We start from the raw sequence: 26,378 nt of genomic DNA on the forward strand, positions 1-26,378 counted from the left end.
GGTGAAGTGCAAAAACGTTCCTGTACCATGCATTGGGTGCACGTGAAAGAACCCCAGCTGTTCAATATTATTCTGAAGTCCCTCACTATGACATGCCTCACGATCAAATCGTGGTTTTTGCACGCAAAACCCCTGAATTGAAGTTTATTTGGCAGTAAAACGTGATTTAAACTTGACAAGTCATGCAAAAAATACATCAAAAGTAATCAGGAATGCAAAATTTGCATATTATGAGCCCAGTTTGGTCCCAACAAAGCCATCTTACTAACCCATGTTGGCAACTCCACAATAATGTCGCTCCAATGATTCCCGCCTTGTTGCATGGTCGTAATAATATTGTTTTCTGCCCGTGCAATCCGCGCCAGCGTTGCATCGCTATTAGAATAGCCCATCTAATATTCGAACCACGCTGTTAACTTTAGGTCACCATTGGGCAAAGAATGAGAAGGACACAGCCCATACTGCAACTACCCTGTTAACCTAAGGCCTTGATTTGGCCAGGAACTGCCAATACGTATCAAATGCTGGCCCAAGCTGAGGTGTCGCCTGAGTAGCTACCTAACCGTTTACATGGGCCAATCCTAAAAATCTGTAGCGTAGAAGTGAGGGCCAGTATCCCGAAGGCAGTACAACCCAAAAGTTTGATCTGATTCCGAACGTAATGCAGTCAAAAGTCTTTAAATTTATCCAGCGCCGGGCCAAATCGAAACAGCGTCACATGGCCTCATTAAGCACACACTGTCGAGTGCTGCGCCGCAAATGCCCGCGAGAAGCAAGCAATAACTCTTGCTGTTTCACGCACCGGCCCGCCACACATTTGAGAGGCCATGGCACGACTTCGCGGACGCGCCGCTAGATGGCGCAGCATATATAGAGACTGCGAGATAGAAGCCTGGCTACAGTGCGCGCCTCTCACGTGACGAGTTACAGCTATTGACACATTTTGATGGCACTAAAAATAAATCACCATGTGCGCGACGATGCATGAAAACGATGACACGATTACGATTCTGGACGACAGCTTGATCGCGATCTAGTGGCGAAAAAAGAAACTGTGTCGAATAAACTACAAAGGCGGTATGGAGACGATGGCATGATAACGACGACGTTACAACATTGAGATGACAACGACTGTGTCACGTGCATGGAGTGACCATCACATCACGATGAAAGTTGAATGACGACGCTGAAATTACGACCATGAATAGAACAGGACGGCATGATGGCGACGGCATGACAACAAATGTGTGGCGATGAGCAGAGGCGTAGCCAGGAGGGGGGAGGGCTTATAGGGCTGCTGCCCCACCCCGCAATATTTTTGTGTTCTGTCGTACACCACGGACCAAAACAACCACCGGCAGCAGAAATCATTAAGGATTTTATGTCTTTGAAGCAGAAAAAACATTTCACCGCGGACATTGTGAACTCGGGTTGGATTACGTGGCAATGCCCATGCACCTGGAGTCGCATAACGCAAAGAGTCCCCACGAAGCACAAAGTTTTGAGGGCTTTTTGTGGCTAGCGGGCTCGTCGCAGCATTTCGCGGAGGTCGCGGAATCTACGAAGCGCATGGATTACAATTCCGAATTTTATTGGTATAAAGTTCTCAAACTTTTGATGCGAATAGTGCATTGACACTTCCAAAGTCGTACTTTAGATTTTCCGTTCCGGAACTTTGTAGGCGTAATGTTGTTCTAAACCCTTGGAGCCAAAGGTGGATTGATTTTTAAAAGCGCACGTTGGACTATACAACGAGAAAAGCCAAATCAACACACTATCAAAGAAGTTGACAAGGCACGCAGCAAGGTGCGATGAGACGAAGCGCTGTAGTGGTTCGTTTGTGCCGTCATGTCACAGAAAAAAATATGAACGTATTTTTCAGCTGCGCCAAAGCATCCTTGTCAAGACACTAAAGCCAGCAAAGATGACTACCCTCATATTTATTTTTTTCTTCCTTGACTTTGATTCGGGAGGACCACATTGAACCTCTTCAGTTTTCCTGTTCTCACTGCCCGCGGGCTGCCCGAGTCAGCCAGAGCGCATGCGTTTTTCTCGCGTTGCCCCGACCACCGCGCGGTGCACTTCGGTGAGCGTTCGTTTTTCTCTGGCCGAGTGGATTTTGGCCTCGCAGAGTTTTCGACGCTTTCTGGCTAGCAGGCCAGACAAAGAAACGATTGTCGCTAGCTGCCATCACTGTGGGAACTTGACGGATTGCAACGCGTTAGCTTGCGCGCAGCCTCTCCGGAAAATCTTGTTTCGCCGGAGCATAATGACGAGACGTATGCGTATGGTTCTCTGTGGACCAAGGTCTCACGTGTGCTTCGATATTCCTTCAGTAGGCACATTAGGCGCCCAAATGGAACCAAAAACAACAGCGCATGAACTAACTGAAGGCAATAGAAGTATGGCGGTGAAAGTGGAAGTGGAACAGCGTGAAAGGTGTTTACTTGAGGGCGCCCATTGTCTTTACAAAAGTGCTGCGAATCGTAATTGTGGTGATAACAAGTGTTCAATTCAGTGTATTGTAACATACTTCAAGCGAAAAGACCTGTGACTGCTGCAAGCAGAAAAAGATGGCGGCTTGGTTATCCAGCTTAAAGGTACTTTTCAAGAAAAAGCTGTCAATGCTGTTATCAAGAATATAGCCCCCAAGAAGTCCGGACGTCACACGATATGAGTTTTTTTTCGTTTCTGCGAAGACAACAACCTGAAGAACCTGCAAAAATGCATAGGAAAAAGCAAAAATGACTCGCTCGGGCATTTTTTTAGTGCCAAAAAGGCACAAACCGGATATCCCTTTAAGGACCATTGTTAGTGAAAGTGGCACTTGGTAACTCGATGTTAGCCGTTTTGTTGAATTGCCTCAAGCAATGCACAGTCGATGATCCTTTTCTAGTTACTAACTCCGACGATATCATCATCAAATACCGGCGTGGTGAGCCGGTATTTCAAAATGCAATTGGTCTTAGCTTTGACAATTTTCTGGCCTTATTGAAAGGCTATCTCAAAAGTACTTTTATTCTTTTTGACAACGAAGTATACTTCAAAAAGAAGGCCATATCTATTGGTACGTGCCTAGCGCGTCTGCTATGTGACATATTTCTTTCTGGCGACGACGACATCGGCCCCGAAGAGCAGCACGAAGAGTTACGTCTACTGAAAGATATACGCTATCTTCCGGCAAAGCGGCTACCGTATCAACGCAGACTTCCACAAAAACAGATACTGCGAAAACGAAGACTGCGGCAACACGCTCACCTCCTGAAGAGTGGCCTACACTTCCAAGAGCACAACCTGCCTCGGAGTCACACCAAAGTGCGCCGCCCACAATGACCTCACGAACCGCGGATGGGACGACGACTGAGGATCGCCAAGTCATAGTGATGCTGAAGTCACTTATGGACGCCATGCGAATTCTACTGAGCAGCATGAAAACCCCGTCGGCACAGAGCGCACTGCAGGTGCTGGACACCTTGAGTCCGGTGCTTGCGGCTCTAGGGTAAAACCATGGCACGAAAGATGCCGTCGTTTCAAGAGGAGGTCAAGCATGCATCTGTCTTGCAGTGGAACGCCAGAGGGCTTAAGTCACGCATGTCTGACTTTAGACAGTTTGTCTTTACGCACCAGTTCCCCATTATCGTGATTTGCGAGCCCAACCTGTCAGCTCCCATCAGACTGTCCGGGTATGAGTGCTTTATGTCCTCTACCTACGGAGAGTGCAGCAAGGTTGTTGTGTTTATACGCCGTGAATTGACTTATGTACATCACCCAGTGCCTCCTGACGAAGTGAAGAAGAAGACAGTGAAGAAGAAAAAGCTCACGTTTACAATTCTTGGAGCCTATATATCTCCAGCAAGCCGTCTAGATTGTGAGCGCCTACGGGGAATTTTGACATCGACTCCAGAGCCGTGGTTGCTCACTGGTGACTTTAACGCCCACCATTATCTATGGGGAAGCTCCAAAGTTAACTCTAGAGGCAGAACGTTGGTGTCCTTTGCTTCTGAACGGGAATTTTGCTTGTCGAATGATGGTAGCCCCACTTATCTGCGTGGATCAGCGTATAGCAGCTGCTTGGACCTAACCTTCGTGTCACGGTCGCTTTCGAGAAGAGTGCACTGGTTTTCCGATTTAGAAACACGGGGTAGCGACCACATCCCAACCTATTTGAAGATCGAAGGTTTGACTAGTTCCAAGTCTTCCAGAACCGTCCAGTGCACCGATTGGCCTAAATACAAAATAATAATGGAAGACTGTTGTCGTGACGGCACCTCTTATAACCTACAGGGCGCGATAAAGGATGCCATACAAACAACCACGCATCTGCTTTCGAGGAGTTCTTCCCGCACCGATTTCGACATTGAACTAGCAAAACTTCGCGCCATTCGCCGTCGTGCGGAGCGAAGATATAGACGCACGAAGTCAAATCATGATTTGAGATTGGCTAGACGAACACAAAAGAAAATACAGCGTCACATGAACAAGCTGGCTTCGCGACAACGGGCATCCTTTTGCGAGTCCCTGGATCCGCGAAAACCTTTGTCGCTTATATGGAGGACTGTACGTGGCCTTCGCACAACCTCTGGTCAGCGCCACCCGTTTAAATCTTTGGCACTTTATCTACAATGTAGAGATATTGACGTCGCTCAATCTTTCTGCAGAAAGATTGCTGGCGAGGCAAATTCCGATGGAACGGGTACGGGAACGCTCGACGACCCACTGTTCTCACGCGATCCCCGCATGGAATGCCCTTTTTCTATGGAAGAACTGGAAGCTGCGCTGGCTTTGTGCAGGCGTTCTTCAGCGCCAGGACCTGACGGCATTACATACCGTGCCCTGTGTAACCTAGGAGACCAAGCTCGGAAAGCACTCTTGTTCCTATACAACGCCTCCTGGCAGACGGGTACGGTTCCGCAAGAGTGGAAGTCAACTCGCCTCATTCCACTTCTCAAAGCTGGCAAGTCGCCTTTGGACATTTCCTCATACCGTCCGATCGCACTTGCCAGCTGTGTCGGAAAAACTATGGAAAGAATGGTTTTAACACGTCTGGAATGGTACTTAGAGTACTATGAAATCTATCCACAAGCTATGGCCGGATTCAGACGGGGCCGTTCGTCAACAGACAGCGTTGTTGACTTGATAACATTTGTGCAACACCAAAAGGCCTGTAAGCGACTATCTGCTGCTCTGTTTCTAGACGTTAAAGGAGCTTATGATAATGTCACCCATGAAGCCATCCTTAGCTCGTTGGAAGCCGTCTGACTTGGTGGTAAGATGTATATGTGGGTGTGCAACTACTTACAGAGGAGACCATTCTACATGCACACAGAAAATGGCCCGACGTCCGAGCATTACGGTAGCCGAGGAGTCCCTCAAGGAGGAGTGCTTAGCCCGACTCTTTTCAATCTCACCCTCAGTGGATTAGTTTACAACCTGCCAAGCACCGTACGACTTTCCATCTATGCGGACGACATCTGCATTTGGGCATCAGGTGTGACACGACTTCAGCTTCGTGCTCGGCTTCAGAAGGCAGCCACAATGACATCTTGCTACCTTCGTCAACAAGGACTTGAAATTTCATGCGGAAAGTGCGCAATGGTGGCATTCACGGGGAAGCCAATGTCTGGTTACGGCGTATCTATTAACGGACAACTTATACCATACAGCAGAAGCCACAGGTTCTTGGGAGTCGTAATTGACAGAGACCTGTCTTGGACTCCGCACGTCAATTACGTGAAAAAGCGGCTGACTGCTATCTGTCACCTGTTCAGGTTCCTTGCAGGAAAAAGTTGGGGAGCATCTATACACGCTATGTTACAGTTGTACATGGCGTTGTTCGTTGGATTCCTGCGATACAGCCTGCCTGCAATATCCAACACCTGCAAGGCTAACCTGCGTATGATTCAGAGTATTCAAGCCCAAGCCCTTAGGATATGTCTTGGCTTACCACGCAGTGCATCAACGGCTGAAACCATTGCCCTAGCGCAGGATTACCCGATCACGACGCACATTGCCGTTGAGACAATGCGTATGCATCTCAGGCATTATGCTAGGACCCCTTCCCACCACTTGGCGAGCCTCACTGCTGCAAGGCCCTGCTCGACATTTAGCGGTATTGTCAGTGCACATCGTGCGTCGTTTACCTCAGGGTACGCACCTGCGGCCAAGCCAGCGTTTCCTCCGTGGTGTTTGAGCCGTCCACAAGTTGAGATAACGATTCCAGGACTACAGAAGAAGACAGATCTACCGGCCCCTGCTCTAAAACAGCTGAGCTTACTTCTTCTGCATGAAAAGTACAGCAACCACGTGCACATCTATACCGACGGATCGACTACGTCGTGCAGTTCTGGTGGTGCCGTGGTTATACCAACGCGAGGAATGACACTGCGGTTCAGGACATCGCATGTCACGACCTCAACGGCGGCAGAACTAACAGCCCTGCGTCGAGCACTGGAATTCATTGATTCGGAAAGACCCAGAAATTGGGCTGTGTTCTGTGATTCAAAACCGGCATTACAGTGCACGCAGTCAGTTCTCCGACACGGATGTCATGACCAATTGACATACGAAGTCGTGAAACTTCACCACGATGTCCAACAAAAAGGCCACGAAGTCGTTTTTCAGTGGGTACCTGGCCACTGTGGAATCAGTGGCAATGAGTCCGCCGATAACGCTGCTCGCACAGCTCATCAAGAAGAGCACAGCATTCCGATTCCGCTTTCGAGGACTGACGCTGCAAGGCAGCTTCGACACCTGGCACGTAGCCTCGCAGTGACCGACTGGAACTCGCAAAACTTCCGACTTACACGACTACATCGACTAAACCCCTCCCTGCAGCTCCGACCTCCACCCGGACTTCCTCGACGTGAAGCTACGCTTCTCTGTCGCCTTTGGTTAGGAGTGGCCTTCACAAAGGCATACTCTACATTAATTGGGGTGACTGACAGTGCAGCATGCGAGGTCTGTGGCACCGAAGAAAACATCAACCACCTGCTGTGCCACTGTCCAAGATGTGCTCTAGAGCGACAAGAACTTGCCAAAGCTTTCCAAAAACTGGACAATCGGCCGCTTTCTGTGCAGGTGCTGCTGGAACACCGCCCCCATCGCCCATCGGCCCATAAAGCTGTGAAGGCACTTTTGTGTTTCTTAAGGACGACGGGCTTGTGCGACCACCTGTGACTATTAAGGCAATTTCTGTAAAACCGCACGCGTCAGCGAACTTGCCACAATTTCATTCTTTCCTTCCCTCCTCTCTCTCCCTGTGATCGTTGCTTTCCCATTTCCCATTCCCCCGGTGTAGGGTAGCCAACCGGACGTTATTCTGGTTAACCTCCCTGCCTTCTTCTTTTCTCTTTCCTCCTCCTCCTCTTTCTGAAATGGATATAACCCTCGACAACTGTTTTAATAACACGCTGGCTATACAGGTTTTTATTCCTTTTGAACGAACAGTGTTCTTCAACTGACAATGATGGAGTCAGCGTCGTTTTAGGCCCTTTTAAACTTCGTGGCAATGACGTATCTTTCACTCATGAGATTCTGGTTGACAACGTGCTGCAGTTTTTAGATTTAAATATAAAGTTTTCAAAACGTACGTGCTTGTTGGTGCTAATTACCACGCGCTAAAAAGGAGCTGTTACCATAAAATTCTGCCGACTAGAAAATTATAAGGCGAGTGAGTGCAACTGCCTGCCTGGGGTACGCCGTTTAAAAAATCATATGATAATAGGAACAAGTTGGTTTTGACAATCAGGTTGAGCGGCTTTTAAAAGCCGGCTGCCCTCGCTCGGTGTTGATGTCAGTGGGGGAAACTTTGATGCCGAAGTTGAAAGGCAACAAAAAGCCCAAGGAGGGCGATGAAATCGAGCGTAACGCTCGAAAAAGGCACAAGTACCTTCACAAGGTTAGCCACAGCCTTAGGAAGGTGGCGAAGAGGTATGGAATATCTGTGCTCTTTTCCGCCCCAAACAAGCTGGCCCTTCTCTGCCCCCCGGATCACGGGTGGCGCTACGAACGGGTGTACAGTACAGCAGGTTAAGCGTTACGTGCATTTCTCCACTAGAGTAGTTTATCTTATTCCTCTCAGCTGTTGCAAGTATACATTGAGCGAACTGGGCGCTGCGTCAACCACCGAATGAGAGAGCACGGAAATATTTTAAAGAAGGATACGACTGCACACTTCTCTGCACATTGCTGGTCTTGTCCCGACTGTGAACCACTGTTCTTTAATGTCAGCATCCTAGGCAGGAAAAAGAACAAGATCGCATGTGAACTGTTAGGAGCCTGTCATATCCAAGCCACTGGTCTAGCTTGCGTGAGCAAACCTGTTACGATTTATGATTCGCAATTGAGATTGCTCAGCATAAAAATGTGATAACGATGCCTTCGGCTGACTGGCGTTTTTTGCCTGTTTTATGCGTTTGCGCCTGTGTAAGTTTGTGTATACAACTGCTTGCACTGTAAGTTTGTGTATACAACTTAATGCACTGTTTTCGGAATAAATAGTTGTAAGTGTAGCGCTAGCCTTTCGTTGCCTTTCGCCTCTCTCTGTTTTATTTCTTGTTGACTTTTTGTCCTAGAAATCATAATGCAAAGCACCATTTCAGGTGCACAAAGTAGGCATCCGATTTTTGCCAACTTGTAATCCTTTGCATTTTTTTTTTTCATTTTGGTGGCCCCGTCCCACAATAGAAAAAAAACATTGTTGCGGCGCAGCGAATTGTCGCATGATGAAAGTTCGATTTTCTTACTTCTTCTATTGCGGGAAGTAATGGGCCACGGGACGCTTCACTCGCCGGATGCTGTTATTATATTATTGATATAACAAATATATGAACACTCCAGGCGCATCCCGTCATGTTCTGCGTAAAGTCGAAGGGCGATACTATCGTGGACCGCGCGCTGCATGATGTATGTGCGAGTGAAAGTGTAGAGGAGGGTGGGGCTTAGGATTCCGTTATCTGTGAATCAGTGATTGCGGAACGTGTTTATTTGCCTTGTATGACGCAATATATGCAGTCACGTTTTCTTAGATACGTAGATTAATTGGAGACTTATACGTATACTTAACTACCTTGTTGCGAGCTTTTGTCGACACACGCTGTGAACTTTGTTTCCAGTGACACTTTTTTTGCCTTTTGTCAAGCTCTATCTTCGCATTTGTATATTACACGCTATCTTCGCCTTGCTAATCTACTCGTATATTTTGTAGAACTCTTGCTTTTTATATGTGCTCCTGTAGCGACTATAATTTCGGTGCAACTACTCATGATACGCGACCGGTGACAGCTGCTCATGCGCAATACATTGGAACAAAAACACAGTGTGATTGAAATTTTTCCTTGGCCGTTACATATCTGCCAAAATGTAAACAACATTTTTTAATGACAGAGTTGCTTAAAAATATTTGTCCTCAACTTGTACATTTCATGGCCTTTACTTTTTTTCATATCAGCGGCATGCACCTCTTTGCAGATTTAGAACTGGTACAGTTCTTATGTTCGTGTGATATTTTTTTTTCTTGTTCACTAGACAAAAACAAGGAAGCGTTGATATTAGTTATTTCGGGCACAAGGTTTGGGACATACGAGTACATTTTTTACGCGAAAAAAAATATTTTATTTCTCTTGACATTGCGTAGCGTTCAAGAATTCGTTTGCAGCATCTTTGGCAATGTAAATGCAGTTATTATTCATGTATTTGATCCCCTGACAAATTCTATAAAGAGGAGGCCGAGCTGCGACGTGAGCCAGCCCCCCCCCCTCCTGAACGAAATTTCTGGCGACGCCACTGACCATGACTGTATACTAACCAGGTGATAACGGCGATGGCATGGTCACGACTGAATGACGACAGCATGTTCACGGTACTGTGGTAATGACGAAACAGCCATAGCTACAGTCAACAATTAAAAAAAATTCTATGCTATACTTTTACGTACCAAAACTCTTCATCTGATTATAAGGCATGCCGTGGTGGCAAACTACGGATGAATTTTTACCAGCTCAGAACCGTTTACGAGAACCCTAGGCGTCACACACAGTGGTTGTGCATATCGTCCCCGTACAAGTGTAGACGCAGCGGCCGGGATTTGACCCACAACCTCGTGTTTCACCCCGCAACCCCGTAACTACTAAGCTGTACCACGGCGGGTGGCTTGGACAGTTATTGCAGATTATTTCCCCCCGACTGTTTCACAGTGAAGTTGTATATGGCTAGGGTACCATAGAATTTTCGACTCCGCACACAAAAACTATCGTCATCAATGGGCCACTCATTCCACGGTTCATAGCCCCCTGAGGCAGAGGCTACAAGCTCTCGCCAAAGTCCAGCGAACAGCTGCTTATTATCTTTGGAATCACGCATAGAACGTACAGAACAACATGTCGAAAACTGCGATCGGCTGCCTCGGAGTAAACAATGGTTGGCCTTGTCGATGCTCTGCTGCGACTCCATAAAGAACCTAGTTGGGTAGTGTTGAGTAGGAGTTGCTATGGGTCGGCTACGCATGGTTGGCACTCCCGAACAGCTGCTCGCTTACGAAGCGCGAAGTTAGACGAGAGTGGCCTCTACGGCGGTGGGCGGCAAAAGCACCGAGTTTCGTGGCCGAGAGGCCGGCCGTAAGCGGCACACCACATGGGACGAAGTGTGTCGCGAATCCGACAATGCGGCGAAGAGACGCAAAAGCCTATTCTGTCGAAATGCCGAGAGGTTCATTGCTACTCACTTTGCGTGGGTTGGTTGCGATCACACTACCCCTCTGGTCGTTGTCTGAGATTCCGATGTTGATTTGTCGGGACCGGAAAGGGAGTGATATACGCGTTTAGTGTTGGGGACATTTACGTTGCCGTGGGGGAGTGTATATTTCCAGCTGCCGTAGTTGCTGAGTGGCTATGGTGTTAGGCTACTGATCACAAGTTAGCGGGATTGAATCCCGGCCACGGCGGCCTCATTTCGATGGGGGCGAAATGCGAGAACACCCGTGTACTTAGAGTTAGGTGCAAGTTAAAGAACCCCAGGTGGTTAAAATTTCCGGAGTCCTCAACTACGGCGTGCCTCATAATCAGAAATTGGTTTTGGCACGCAAAACATCATGATTTATTTCCAGCTGCAACTGCGCATGTCGCGGCTTCACATGGGCGCCCGGTCGCATGCGTTGGGCGCAGCGTCTGGGTACGTCGGCAGATCGGGGCTTTGTGCGGGCTGTGCGTCATCGGCACTCGCTTTGCGTTGAAGCGATAGACAGTACGAAGGTCTCTTCGCTGGCTATTGCTTCTGCGTTTCCTAACGCCGTCATTTTGAAAGCGAGTGTTCGCGGTCATTGAGTGTAATGGGCTCATGTTTGCTGCGCACGCTGACACCATGTTCTTTAATTTAGTTAGCAAGTGAATGTTTAAAACTTGATGTGGCCGATAACAGTACTACCCTTACTTCGTACGGCTGCCTGATAATTTGTTATAGCAGTCGATGCTTCGCCTTTCGGGCGAAATTGCGTCTTTTCTAAATTTGTAAAGGTTCTACGTGTGATACTGGTTTGACATTTCTAGTATACTTTTCCTGCCTGTTTACAGGATCGAAAACAGAAGCTAAAGGCTGCATATTCCGACAAAACACCTCTGTTCCTATTACAGTTTGGCACGCAGGCCCATATACTTTACATAATATTGCACCTTTAATCATTTCGGGAAAAGTGATCTTTTACAGCAGAGAAAAAGATCGGAGAAAATAACTATGACACAAGTCATAGAACATGATCAAAATCCACAGAACTAAGGTAACAAAGACGTACGTGTAAATCAGGTTAAAGAAAAGAACATTTGCGTCACTAATGTTGAGTGACATAAGGTACGATAAGGCAAAAACATTTACTTATTTAAGCAAACTCAATATCATGACGTGTCAGGACGGAGTTGAACATGGTACTAGAATGTATATGATCAGAACCCATGGGAGCGTGTAAGCCGTTTAGCAATGCAAGTACTTTGTATTCTATGTGTGGTTTAGCATGATTTGTCCTCAGTGTTGGCGTTTTTTTTGCGTTACAGACGCCTGTTGCATTTTTTACCAGCTGATGCAGTTTCAAATCATTTAGGCTTTTTTTGCACAACCAATTGTAAGAGCTTGAAATAGTAAGTAGTAAATATATATTACATAACCGTCTCACGAATAACCTCTCGGAAGCCTGGGAGGAGTTTGGATAAATATTCACCTTTTTCTAAATGAAAAAGATTCCGTTTACAAGGGAACAGAGCTGCGTCATCCCATCTTGGAGATCTCATCCCCCCTCAAGGCACACATTCACCCCATACGCCGGGTGCTCCTACAAAAGCTGGAAAGATCTGATACTTTCTCGACCACGTGCGATTTGGTAGATGTCATTTTTTTTTCTCTCTCTCTCGGTCGTGCAAGGATGCAAGCAAGCCTCTGTACACCTGTGGGTGTAACAAGACGACAATCACAAACCTCTTGAAGGATTCGCTGTTCTCCCTGAGGGTCTGTCCATCGCGGGCCCCGATGGCGATGTAGGCCCTCGCGCCTTCCTCCATCTTGGCTTCGGCCAAGCGCTGGATATCTGCTACCGTGGTCACTGCCATTGCACCTGCTGTCGTAATTTCTTGATACTTAGTCTCGCTGCAGTTGAAAGAAAATTACCACTGCAATTTTTTTTATAAGCCTGCAGTCTTCATTGGCGCGAAACGCTTATGCCAGTCTCAGGCTACGCGTTTCACTTCTCTTGCTAGAGAGGAGTTAAGTTACATTGCAGAAAGAGTGCAGAAATAGTAAATAATTAGGAAAATTGGCGTGAAAATTATTGCTAACAGGCGAAAAAAATTGGCAGAATATTCTTAGGGATGTCGAGGCCTCCAGAAATTTCTACAGCACCAAAGAGCGCTCGAATAGCTGTGCGCGCGTAATAGATAATTTGAGCACGAGCACACGCAAAGCAGCTGGCGACGCTTTGTGATCTGGCTGAAGTCCCTGCGCTAACGACCGAATAGCTCGGACCAAACTGTAGCCTTTCGAGATCGCCGAAATGTTCATAGACAGGCACTGTTGGCGAAGAAAGTACCTTCCACAGCTGAATGTCAGTGTGCACATTTAACCGTACACTAAAGCGTCTGCCTTCGTTTATTTCAAACAGCGTGTTTGTAAACAGCGTAAGCACACTTACCGAATACAAGTTTCTCAAAAAATAATTGATCTAACATGATGTATGTAGAGCAGAGCCTCACGTACCTGCCCCTGTAGCCAAGCGGAAGGTCGAAACAAGCGAGTAAATTGCTTTCTTTGGCAACCCTTATATAGCTCGCTTTCCCTTACCTCTAATGGAGGAGGAGAGTAAGTGGCTGCGTGGAGTAGGGTGTTCCCTGCAGTTCTCTGTAGGGGGGGGGGGGTAAGATGTGGGAAGTTGAAATTATTTCTGTGCGCTTGTGCTGTGACAGCGAGAATACGATCGGGGGGGTAGGTTAGGTAGGGGCTGTGTTGTTGGTTCTTCCTAGAAGTAGGGGGGAACTGGTAATTATGGACGATAAGTTCCACGTACCGCTTATGCAGATGCATTACGAAGAACGACTGCACTCATTTGTTTAACCATAGTAGGCCGTACGTCCAACCGTGTGGCTAAAAATATGCAGAGGCGCCAACAACAAAAAAGAACTGTTTAACGCTTTCAGTTACCGTTTTCCTATGATTCTCTGCCTAGTTTAGTTTTCCAAGCAAATAGCTCATATGAATTAGGGAAATTATCACATCGGTGCCAAGATGCGCTGATGCAAGCAGTGGTCTTTACCACATATTTTTGACTGCCACAGGTTTACAGTTCCGGCGCTGTGAGGCGAACGTAGGTTTTGGCACTGTCTTGTGACGTAATTACTGGATTGGCAGTTAGGCTCGTATAGATTGGTCTGGCGCGCTCCTTCGCTTAACGGTTTCAATCGTTGCTATAATTTCGCTTTAACGTGGGGGATCGAGTGCGGGCCCGAGCGGCCAGATTAAACAAGATGTCTAGCCTTCATACGTGCGACTAACGCGTTGACGGCGACGACACACGTTGCCCCCCTCTCTCTCTTTTTTGTCGTGCTGGACTAGCAATGCCAGGATCGGTCCGATTCAAGTCGTTACAAATAGGTATGGCTCGATAGGTAACTGAAGAGAAGGAGACAGAGAAATAAAGACAGAATAAAGAGTACAAAGATGAATTTAGAAGCATGGTTTAGACAATTTAGAGTTGACTCTTTTGTTCCGAACATTCTCTCTCTGCAAGTCTGCTCCGTGGGACATACTCACGGGAATACTCGCTACGTCGCGGAGTGTTTTTCTTGTTGTTTCGGGATGTTTAGCTTGATAAATTATCCGCATATTATGTTAACTTTAATCGTGTGATTCATGTCCAAAAATGAAGTCGTTTTAAGCAAGACCTACGCGTACTATTATTATTCCATCCGACTAGAGGATGGAACAATAATACAAAAAACCACACCACGAAGCAGAACTGAAGATGCATCTTTGTAAAAAAAAACTAATCTGTGCAGTAAAATTTCCTTTTCAACTGAATGACGCCGCTGCAAGTCGATCCGCTTACCGATGGTGCCCTTTCGCGCGAACAGAGTGTTCTGATCTGTTGAGTGCGTTCGTGGCTCACAAGTTCGCATTGCTCTGTTATGAGCGAAAGCTTTCCGCCCGCGCTGTAAATACGCGCGACATTTTGAAACTTAAGTTATATGGAAAACTCAGCATGTGCAAAGTCCTGCTGTCACTATGAAACAGCCGCATTGAAGCACAGCTGATTCGCTATGTGCATAGTCAGCCAGGAAACAACGCCAGGAGAATATTCGCCGTTCTACAGGCTAGCTGGTTCTTATTAGTAGTCCTTGGGCTACATATAGTGAAACGACAAAACCATGAGCTTATAACTAAAACACTTCTTTATATAGAAGACAAAGTCTTTCTTCGTTTCTCTATCGATTGCGTTTCTAGCCTCTAACCTGGGCCCAACCCAGACATGGCACGGTCAACATATTTGGGCCGATATGTGCTGCCATGGCCACTGGCGACCGTGACGTTGTGATACGCACGCGTATACTTCAATGCATAAAACAATGAATACGTGAAAAAGTAACTTAGTACATTGAATATTTAATTATTTAGCAAGTAAATGTCTGTGGCGGCCGAATTCGAATAGAAGCCCGACACTGTAATCATTAGGTCACTGAAGCTTTGCCGACTATACAGCTTGCCTTCTATTCAGATGGTACTTTTCGTAGTGTTGGCATGTAATAAACCCTAAAAATTATTTAAATCTAACACGTCACCATACGTCATATTATCTGCCGATCCCGAACACAGTGCGGCCGATAAATGTAGGCAGTTCCATGCTCCTCCTAATACCCTCACGCGAGGAATTACGCAATAGAGTGACTTGTGCTGCGACTCCGCCCCATTCTCATCCCAAACTTGCTAAGAATGACTTTGTCCTTGGTCGACTTCAACTGGAGTTTCAATCGTTTTTGAACTTTCCTGTAATTCTGCTTGCTGCCGTATTACCAGCGTAGATTAAATAAAAGTAAGATTGGTTTTGTCATGACGCCGCGAACACTCCACTTTTTTTTCTGTTGAAGACGAACTTTTTCTAGAACCGTGTGACATTTCATCTCACAGTGAACGCGACTTCAATGTCGGTATTGCTACGCGTTGCACTAACGCGTACCATGATTATTTCAAAACCGGCCCCAGCAGCAGATGCGACTGCTTTCCCAAGTCGATTGCTGCCATCAGCGACGCTGCCGCATTCAGAAATTTCATTCCTAAAATTTTCTGTTTCTGCATTAGAATTAACATGATATTTTAATTAATTCTCATCTGATCCACTTGCACGCAAAGAGTGCTTGCAATAAATGTTCTCGTAATAGCACCCAATCAGCTGAGCCTATCTCTTGTACAAAATGTGTGCCTTTTTTGAAGGAAGCCATCATCATCACTTTTACCATAATCACTATAATTCGTTCACGCAAGTTATACCATAGTTGTTTAACATTAAGGGACTATGGTTGCACGTTCTAGGTGCGAAAGAGCAAGTTTTGAAGGCGGCGGCATCACTCGTGGTAGCAACTGAAGGGGGAATATAGTTGCTCGTGTGGAGTACGAACAAATCAAGGTACGCATTAGTGCGACACATGGCAAGAACGATTTTGAAATCATGTTCACGGCGAAACGAAATGCATGTCTGTTAGTGTAGCAGCTGGTTTTTGCAGACGTGCGGTTACATTTCCTGCGCGTGTGTGAAACACAAGGAATGAAAGAGGAGCGCGATGCGGGTGTGCAGTCGCTCGGTTGTGAGAAAACGAACTCGAGCGCATGTCTGGCAAGCATGAAATACCGTCGCGCCAAATGCCAAGCCACTATGAGGACGGACGCTTTGCATTTGCAACCTGCGAAAAGGAAGAGAAAAAAAATCTAAATTTCAACAAAGGCTCACATGAAGGGAGACAGTCCTGTCATTGTTATCCACCGCATGCTACTTTAAGAGAACAAGAAACAGCTTCGTGGCACACGGAATCAAAGCGTAGAAATTATAGACTCTAGAAGGGTGTCAACTTGAGCTTGTTGGTATGGTTTCGTTAAGGGAAGGAGCTCAAAAAATTACGTCAAAAGAAAGGCTGGGCCCGCGCTGTTCTGTGCAAGGTTAAAAAAGAAAGCGAAATAACAGCCTTTTGCAAATGAATTGACTGCAGTATGGTAATCCCGAACTCTGTGATCAAAATAAAAGAAAACAAATTAACGAATTGTACGTATGAAGGAAACAAGGGTTCAGAATCGACAGCCAGCCTCTGGAGTCTGTGAGGGAGTACGCTTACCTAGGTCATCAAATCACTGGGAACCCTGATCATGAGTAGGAACTACATAGAAAAATAAAAATTGGTTGGATTACATATGGAAGACATTGTCACCTCCTGACTGCAAGCTTATCATTATCATTGAAAAGGAAAGTGTACAATAGTGCATTTTGCCGGTGCTGGCATGTGGCGCAGAGACTTGGATATTGACAAAGAGGCTTGAGACCAAGTTAAGGACCCTGTAAAGAGCAATGGAGCGAAGAATGCTAGGCATAATGTTAGGAGACAGAAAGAGAGCGGTTTGGATCAGAGAACAAGTGCGTATAGCCGATATTCTAATTGACAGTAAGAGAAAAAAGTAATGCGCACGTTGATAACCATTGGACCATTAGGTTCAAATAATGGGTACCACGAGAAGGGAAATGCAGTCAATAACGGCACAAGACTACGTGTAGCGATGAAATGAGCAAATTCGTGGGTGCTACTTGGTATCGTTTGGCGCAGGACAGGGGTAATTGGAGATCGCAGTGAGAGGCCTTCCTCCTGCATTGGACATAAAATCGGCTGATGATGATGATAATGTTGATGATGCTGCCGATGATGATGATGATGATGATGATGATGATGATGACGATGATGATGATGACGATGCAATCAAGAAATGGGACTCGCAAGCATAGTTCGCCCAAGGCGCACTTTCTCAACGCGTGTCTGAGTGTGAGTGACCCTGAGGTCGAAGCGAGTCGACGTGAGTCCGGGCGGGTTTCAGTGAAGTGATGTTAGTGGGCAGGAGTATTATTCAGCGCCTCTACTGGAACTTGCGTTGGCTTGAGTGCTTCGGAATGATATGTGCTTCATAATTTTCGTGTCCATGCAACTACACGCGACAACTACTCTGCATGATCTCGAGTGAATGCAACTACACAGACCGTTTATTCATAAGCGACCGCTATATGGGTGGATGGATGCATGCTAGGAGCGTCCCCTATAGAACCGGCTGGTTGGTTGCGCCAACAAGTTTTTTTTTCTTGTCAGTTTGCCTAATGTTGTGCCCAGCGTTTTTTTAAGAAAGATTCCTAGCGTCACTCTTTCTGAACCATCATTGCGAGCATTGTTTTGCGGTCCTCGAGGTCCCGTATGGGACCTCGAGGACCGCGTGATGCATACATCACAGCCCCGGCCTGCATTTTTTTTTGCTCCTCGCTTTTTTTTCGGCGCTGAGCACTTCCGCCGACGGCGTCAAGGGCGGGCTTCTGCCTCGTTTGCACAGTGCTCCACATTGCGCGCTGTGCACAAGGAAACATGACTAGCGGTATAATTCAGTGCTACACGAATACTGGGGCAGAACAAGCGGATCGCAGAGCGTGATCACGCGCTGGAACACGGTAGAAAATGATGTAGTTTCGGTACTGAGCAAGCGGTACATCAGAGAAACCGCAACCGGTACACCAGAGACAGCGAAGCTGCATGAGCGAGCTCTCACACCTTACCTAAGCACTAGGATCCTATTTAGTGCATTTTCTTAGGTTCTATTCACAAACGAAGCTGGTTGATTCATATTCTGATGCTCGAGTTAGACTGAGCTGCTGGCCACAGTCAACGCAGCAGCACAACCTCCTAACTGACCAAGAGTGTGGAACCGGTACAACACGATTTGATAACACAAAATTACAGATTACTGTCATGCCAAGTTACTATGGAAGCTAGACTGCATTAGTACAAATAACTGCATTACTGTTATCTGTAAATTCCCCAAAATGTTTCTTCCTTTCTCTAAACAATTGTTATCGTCTCTCTGCTAATAGCTAACTTTTAAATGTGTTCAGCTTTGTAATATGTGAAATTACGTAAAACTGTACAACTTCGCACCTTTTTTTATCCTTGTGTTGTGAAGTACGTTGCTAGTGTATTTTTGCAAAGACCTGTAATTTCCTTGAAATCTAGTCGCAAGTCCGAGCTGCAAAGTCGTGTAACCCCACGGGGCAAAGCGTGTTCAAACTGCATTTCCAGCTTCTCTTTGGTTCATCCTTTACTTGTCAAAAATCTGTGCAGGTTTTCCGCTTATATGTGTGATGCAAACAGCTTGCAATAGTGGTGCAAGGCTACAGTCAACAGCGGAGCTTGTGATCACCTAGCTTTTACGCGGCTTGTCTAAGTTGTTTGTAGGTTTTGCTAAGTTATGCTATGTTTTTCTAAGTTCTTGTCTCGGCGGGCTTGACGCTGGAAGTTTCAGAGCAGTCCATGATATCAATCGTCACTTACAGAGCATACATAGACAAGGGACAATAAAGGACGACGAAGACAAGCGCTGTGACAAGTGACGATTGATACCATGGAATGCCAACTAGCCCATACCCAAACCTTGCTTCGAGCCGTCGCATGCCGGGACCACTTTCTCGGCGACATCGAGCGTTCAGGCGCCGACTCTCGCGTTCCCTGGACTGAAACTCGGGATCCTCGACTCGGCGTCACCTCTCCTCAGCCGCAACTTCGGCGCTGTGTTCCAGATCAGCTCGGCGGCGACGCATCGCTTCTCGCTTGGCAGTACGGCACTCTTCCTGGTAAGACGCTTCTTCTTCGGGCGTCCGGACTTTTTTCGGCCTTCCCGCGGCCGCAGCACGTACGCACGAAGTAGAGGAGGCGAGAGGTGTGTGATGATGATGTGTGGAGTTTTATGGCGCAAGGGCCAGGTGTGGCCAAAGAGCGCCATGTCTGTGGTAATGAGTTTGCGGTGTAATTATGATTGCTATGAAGTTGGTGTGAGGTGGCTGTAAAGAGGCCTTAAAATATACGCTATAAAGTGCGTAAAATCTGTATGATAAAATTATGGCGATGACGTATGACTTGTACTATGAAAATTTAGATGCATATAAAAAGAATGATACGATAGGTAAAATATATCACGATTATAAGAAATGCCAGAGCACTACTGCCTCCTTAGAGCCCTTGAAGCACAAGGGCCTGGAGGCACGTGCTACGCAAAACAATTATCGCAGTGGCATCCTCTCGACAGAGGAGGCGCTACGAATTCATGGGACTAATAACATGTAAGACGACATCTCTGAGGAAACCTAGGACACTGTTTGTATTAAAAAGCGGTTCTGGACCGAGAAACATTAGAGGATGAAGAGGAATGTGTTGGCGGTATGCTAAGGAAAAATGTCTCCTCCTCTCAGATTCGGCTTCGCGACACTCCAGGAGGACGTGGAGTACGGTCAGCCTCTCCCCGAATCTACCACAGTTTGGAGGCTCACTTCCGGTCAGTAGAAAGTTATGGGTGCCATATGTGTGTCCTATTCTTAAACGACAGAATAGGACATCTGTTCGGCGCGATTTTGTTGTAGAGGGCCAGAGTCCTAACTGTGGCTTTATTAGGTGGAGCTTATTATCTTTTTCCGCGTCCCACATGCGTTGACAGTGGGCCCGCAGCCGCCTTCGCAAGAAAGGCCTCAGATCTGTGACAGGCACCTCGGCGGTAGGGTTAACGGCTTGCAATGCTATAGACGTGGCCATCTCGTCCGCCAGAACGTTGCCCTCGATGTTCCTATGGCCAGGCACCCAGCATATAATGATATGCTGGTTAGATATGTACGCTTTGCACAAGACGGAATATAGTTCATTAAGTACTGGTTTTTTGTGTCTATAGGGTGACATCAAGGCCTTCACGACGCTTAGGGAGTCTGTATATATCGCTGACTTTTGGAGTTTTGATTTTCTTTTATGCTTCACAGCAGTCAGTAATGCGTAGGCCTCGGCCGTAAATATACTTGTCTCCGGTTGTAGTACATCGGATTCTGAGAAGGATGGGCCGACGGCAGCATACGACACCCCGGCATTAGACTTCGAAGTGTCTGTGTAGAACTCTGCGCGGGAGTGCTTGTGCTGGAGTTCTAGGAAATGAATTCGTATTTCGATCTCTGGTGCGTGTTTTGTTACCTCTAAAAAGGATATGTCGCATTCTATGACCTGCCACTCCCAAGGCGGTAACAATTGGGTTGGATGCATTAGGCGAGGCTCGAGTAGTGGGACATGTATCTCTTCACTAAGCTCCCTCACTCGAAGCGAGAAAGGCTTTCTTACAGAGGGGCGATTATGGAAAAGTGTAGTGCAGGTCATATCGTTAACAGTGTTGAAACATGGATGTTGATTATTGGAGTGCACTTTAAGGAAGTATGTGAAGCTGATGTAAGATCTTTGCAGATTGAGAGGCCACTGATTCGATTCTACATGCAAGCTTTGAATGGGGCTAGTTCTGAATGCGCCTGTGGCCAGACGGATACCCAGGTGGTGGATGGGATCCAGCATCTTTAGTGCACTCGGGGCGGCAGAGCTGTACACTATGGCGCCATAGTCTAACCGAGATTGAATAAGGCTCTTATAAATATTCATTATACATTTCCTGTCGCTACCCCATGTTGTGTGTGATAGCGTCTTTAGTAAGTTCATAGTTTTTAGACATTTAGTTTTGAGATATTTTATGTGCGAGATGAAATTAAGCTTAGAGTCCAGTATTACACCTAGAAATTTCTGTTCTTTGTTGACAGGTATTTGTTGTCCACCCAGTTCCATGCACGGGTCTGGAACCAGGCCTCTCTTTCTTGTAAAGGGAACACATGAACTTTTGTGGGGGTTGACTTTAAATCCATTTTCGTCTGCCCACTTAGATATCTTGTTCAAACTCTGCTGTACTTGTCTTTCGCACACTGCAAGGTTACATGATTTAAAACCTATTTGTATGTCATCTACGTACACGGAATAAAATATAGGTGGTGGTAATGAAGCGCGCAGTGTGTTCATTTTAACTATAAAGAGCGTGCAGCTGAGCACACCTCCCTGGGGTACACCAGCCTCCTGTATAAATGGACGTGATAGTACATTCCCGACTTTCACGCGGAAGGTACGGTTGGACAGGTAACTTTCCATCAGTTGTAGCATATTTCCATGGATGCCCATTCTCGACAAGTCTCGCAAGATTCCGTACCGCCACGTTGTGTCGTACGCCTTCTCCATATCCAGAAATACCGATAGGAAAAACTGTTTGTGGACGAAAGCGTCGCGAATATATCCTTCAATACGTACAAGATGATCGGTTGTGGACCGCCCTTCTCTAAAGCCACACTGACAGGGATCTAGCACTTTCTTCAGTTCAAGGAAATGAATTAGTCGTCGATTAATCATCTTTTCAAATACCTTACAAAGGCAGCTTGTGAGGGCTATCGGGCGGTAACTTGCCACTGAGGAAGGGTCTTTGCCTTGTTTCAAAACAGGGACAACAATGGCTTGTTGCCATGCGGTTGGAAAGTACCCCACAGCCCAAATAGTGTTAAAAAGTGCAAGTATTGTAACTTGCGTGTCACTGTGTACGTTTTTAATCATTTCATACATTATTCTGTCCGATCCTGGCGCAGAGCTCTTGCATGCGTTCAAGGCAGCTCTCAACTCTGCAATACTAAAAGGACGGTTGTATGGTTCGTTCTGACGACATCTTCTGATTAGAGGCTTACATTCTTCTATTTGTTTGTGTTTGAGAAAGGATTGTGAATAATTTGTTGAACTTGACACGTTCTCAAAATGCTCCCCAAGTGAGTCTGCCTGGTCTTGTTGTGTATCGCCCTGTGCGTTTACCAGGGGGAGTGAATGTGTTTGCCGCCCTCTAATCCTATTAACTCTGTTCCAGGCTTTAGCCTCATCCCTAAACGAGTTAATACTCGATAAAAACTTCTGCCAGCTTTCTCTTCTGGCCTGTCGGCGGGTTCGCCTGCCCTGGGACTTTATTTTTTTAAAGTTCATAAGATTCTCTGCAGTGGGAGAAGCGCGTAGCAACCCCCACGCCTTGTTCTGATTCTTACGGGCGATCCTACATTCGCTGTTCCACCACGGTACACGTCGTTTGCATGCCAGACCACTCGCTTCGGATATGCATTTTGATGCGGCATCTATTATGAATGATGTAAGATACTCTACAGCAGCATCAATTTCTAGAGAAGACATGTCGGCCCATGAGATGTTAGTGAGAGTTTGAAATTTCTCCCAGTCGGCTTTGTCTACCTTCCACCTAGGAGCTTGCGGAGGATATTTGTTTTCTTTAGATGTTCTTATCAGTATGGGAACGTGGTCACTCCCGTAAGAATTCTTCGTAACTTCCCATTCAAGTTCGAGCAGTATAGACGGGGAAACTATACTAAGATCTATTGAAGAAAATGTTCTGTTTGCTAGAGGGTAATATGTGCGTTCCTTTTTATTCAGCAAGCACGCACCAGAAGAAAAGAGGAACTGTTCAACAAGTCGACCTCGCGCGTCTGTACGAGAGTCGCCCCACAGGGAGCTGTGCGCATTGAAATCGCCAAGAACAACATACGGTTCTGGCAATTCGTCTATAAATGACTGAAATTCATGCTTGTTTAATTTGAAGTGTGGGGGTACATAAAGCGAGCAAATGGTGACGAGTTTATTTAAAGAAAAGCTCGAACAGCCACTGCTTCAAGGGGCGTTTGTAGCTGTAAACCCTGACAGGAGATACTTTTATGGACCAAAATGGCAACACGGCCTGATGATGCCAACACCGCATCATCGCGATCTTTGCGAAACTTGACATACGGTCGGAGAAAGTTTGTATGTTGTGGTTTTAGGTGTGTTTCCTGTAGACACAGCACTGTTGGATTGTGTTTTTGGATAAGCTCTTGCACATCATCAAGGTTCCTAAGAAGACCTCTGATGTTCCATTGAATTATTTGTGTATCCATATTGGGAGCAAATGGGTGCTGTGTATACGGAAACAGAAGTATTAATTACGCAGATTTCAGTGATTAAATTACAGAGCCCTTTCGAGGCCCTGTAATAGGGGTTTTGTTCTTTCTGGAGCGCTCGAGGGAGCCTCGCCGCTCCTTAGGCGCTTGGTGCGCCTTGAGGATGGGTGTAGTGTCCATCGCCTCTTGTGAGGCGGCGGACACGTGCTCTTGCGAGCGGGAAGTTACCAGCGAGGGTCCCGTCTTGGAGGGCAAGACCCCTGCGCCCACCAGCCCGGAGGTCGATGGGGCTCCCTGGGGGATTTGGCTGCGCCGGCAGTTGCCAGCGCTGGAAGGGGCCTCTGAGGTTGGGGCAGACTCGGCTGCGCCCACCTTCGGGTTCGATGGCCCCGTCTGCTAAGTTGGCGGAGCAGCGCTAGCTGCAACCGCCGCGGGGGCAGATGGCGTAGCTGCCGACTCACGGACTGTGGGCTGGACAGCCGCCGGAGGCCGTTGTGACGTTGCCCCCTGACGCGTCACATCGGCAAAGCTTTTCTTGGGCAGGTATGAAACCCACTTGCGTGCCTCTTTGAAGGTGATATTTTCCGTGACTTTAATTGTAACAATTTCCTTTTCTTTCTTCCAGGATGGGCACGACCGCGAGTACGCGGCGTGCTCCCCATCACAGTTTACACAGCGGAGAGCGTTCTCACAAGTTTCAGTGGTGTGTTCTTTGGCACTGCATTTAGCACAAGTTTGGCGGCCGCGGCAGCTCTGCGAGCTGTGGCCGAAGCGCTGGCATTTGAAACAACGGAGTGGGTTTGGCACGTACGGCCTAACACGGAGCTTGATGTACCCGGCCTCGATTGACTCGGGCAGGACACTTGAATTGAAGGTGAGTATTATGTGTTTGGTCGCAATCTCTTTACCGTCGCGCCTCATCTTTATTCTTTTCAGATTGACAACATTTTGCTCACTAAAGCCCTCCAAGAGCTCTGCGTCTGTCAGCTGAAACAAATCATCGTCTGAGACAACGCCGCGGGTAGTGTTCATAGTGCGGTGCGGAGTCACTGTCACTTGAACGTCCCCAAATGACACGAGACTGGGTAGCTTTTCAAATTGTTTCAGATTCTGGAGCTCCAAGAGGAGATCTCCACTTGCCATCCTTGTTGCCTTGTAACCTTGACCAAGAGCCTCAGTTAAAGACTTTGAAACTAGAAATGGTGAGATTGTGCGTACTTGTGAGTCTGACTTTTCCGAGTGAATCACATGAAATCGTGGGAAGTTGGGTCTTTCACGACCAAAGAACTTGAATACATCTTCGGTGCGCCCTCTTTTCTGAGGGCGATCAAGGAGGGGTGGGAAGGAATTTGCCATAGGAGAACTTAATTTTCGGCAATAACGCCAGCCACCCACCATGGAGCCCAACAAGGGGACGTTACAGGGACTGTAAAAACAGGTCCTGCAAACGCCAGCTGTGCGTTATCACTATAACCAAATATGAGATAACCTAGGTTGGTTATTCACACAAGGTTAACCCTTGTTGCCTGGAAATATTGGAAGTAAACGGAAGCTAGGAGAAGACAGGAAAGATGAAAAAGTAAGAGAAAGACGAAGGCTGGATGGAGAGAGAGACAGGAAAAGGCAACTACCGATTTCCCCCGGGTGGGTCAGTCCGGGCGTGCCGTCTACGTGAAGCAGAGGCCAAAGAGGTGTGTTGCCTCCACCGGGGGGCACCGATGCCGGGTCCAAACACCCGGCATCGGCTCAACCCCCAGGATTCCCCTTCCCCCGAACACGGCTAAGCCGCGCACGGCAAGAGAGAAGTGTGTCGGCCACGCCGGCTGTTCCAAGATTTTACCATAGAGTAACATAGTAAACGTAAAGAGTCGACGCTCCCATAGACGCATGCTCCCGACTTTGGCTCTCAGCACACCGAGCGGAATCGGCGAAACGCACCAGCCTCCAATCTCGGAGGCCTTAATTTCAGTTTAGTCTTCTTTTGTGACTCATACCTATGCTTAAATCGAGTGATTCCATACCATACCATACCTCCCATACTACCCACCCTCTTCGCCGGGTCTCCACCCTAGTACGGCGTCGTATACCTGTTATTGAACATAATCTCAATAGTCCTCACATCGAACATCTATACCTCGAATTATTTCCCAATCGTAAACGGAAAGAATGCGTCTTCCTTCTGAACATTTACAATAGCCCCAAGGACAAAGCAAGGTGTCGCTTCCTCACCCTCTTTAAGAAGGCTCTTCACGTATCTGGAACGCACCTCCTACTCATCGGCGGTGATTTCAACCTCGCCCATACAGGCTGGAGCTACGCTCGCACGGAAGCTGCAGCTCGCAACCTCTGGCAAGATTACCACGACTTAGGCCTTACGCTCATCACGGATCCCTCCTTTCCTATACGCCTCGGTACCTCCACTACGCGGGATTCTGCCCCCGACCTCACCTTTATCAAGCATATCAACAATGCACACTGGACCAATACCCAGCAAGACCTGGGCAGCGACCATTATATCCTTGCTCTCTCTTTCCCCCAACTCGCTGCCGCCCCTGTCCCCACTAAAGAATTCACCATTGCCGACTGGGATGTTTTCCGAAAAATACGCATAGGTTCTACCTCAGCAGAAGGCATTACCGACATTAACACCTGGATGCAAGCGCTACGCACTGATGTTCAAACGACCACTCGGGTGGTAACTACAGATGCCTCAGTTGAACGCATGGATAGCCGCCTCGCCCATCTTCTGGAGGCTAAAGCATCCATCCTAGCTCGATGGAAGGGGCAGCGGCTAAACTGTCGCCTC

At 47.1% G+C, this 26,378-nt stretch overlaps 1 protein-coding gene across 1 annotated transcript in view; it reads right to left on the reverse strand.

Annotated features, from left to right (window-relative positions):
- The window catches only part of LOC142558015 (uncharacterized), a 94,093-nt gene that overhangs the window by 61,037 nt on the left and 6,678 nt on the right, over positions 1-26,378 (reverse strand). The window contains exon 2 of the mRNA XM_075670184.1: positions 12,457-12,624. Within this exon, the coding sequence (XP_075526299.1) occupies positions 12,457-12,624 (168 nt within the window). The remainder of the gene's footprint in view (positions 1-12,456; positions 12,625-26,378) is intronic.

This window comes from Dermacentor variabilis, chromosome 9 (assembly GCF_050947875.1).
Source record: "Dermacentor variabilis isolate Ectoservices chromosome 9, ASM5094787v1, whole genome shotgun sequence".
NCBI classification, from domain to species: Eukaryota; Metazoa; Arthropoda; class Arachnida; order Ixodida; family Ixodidae; genus Dermacentor; species Dermacentor variabilis.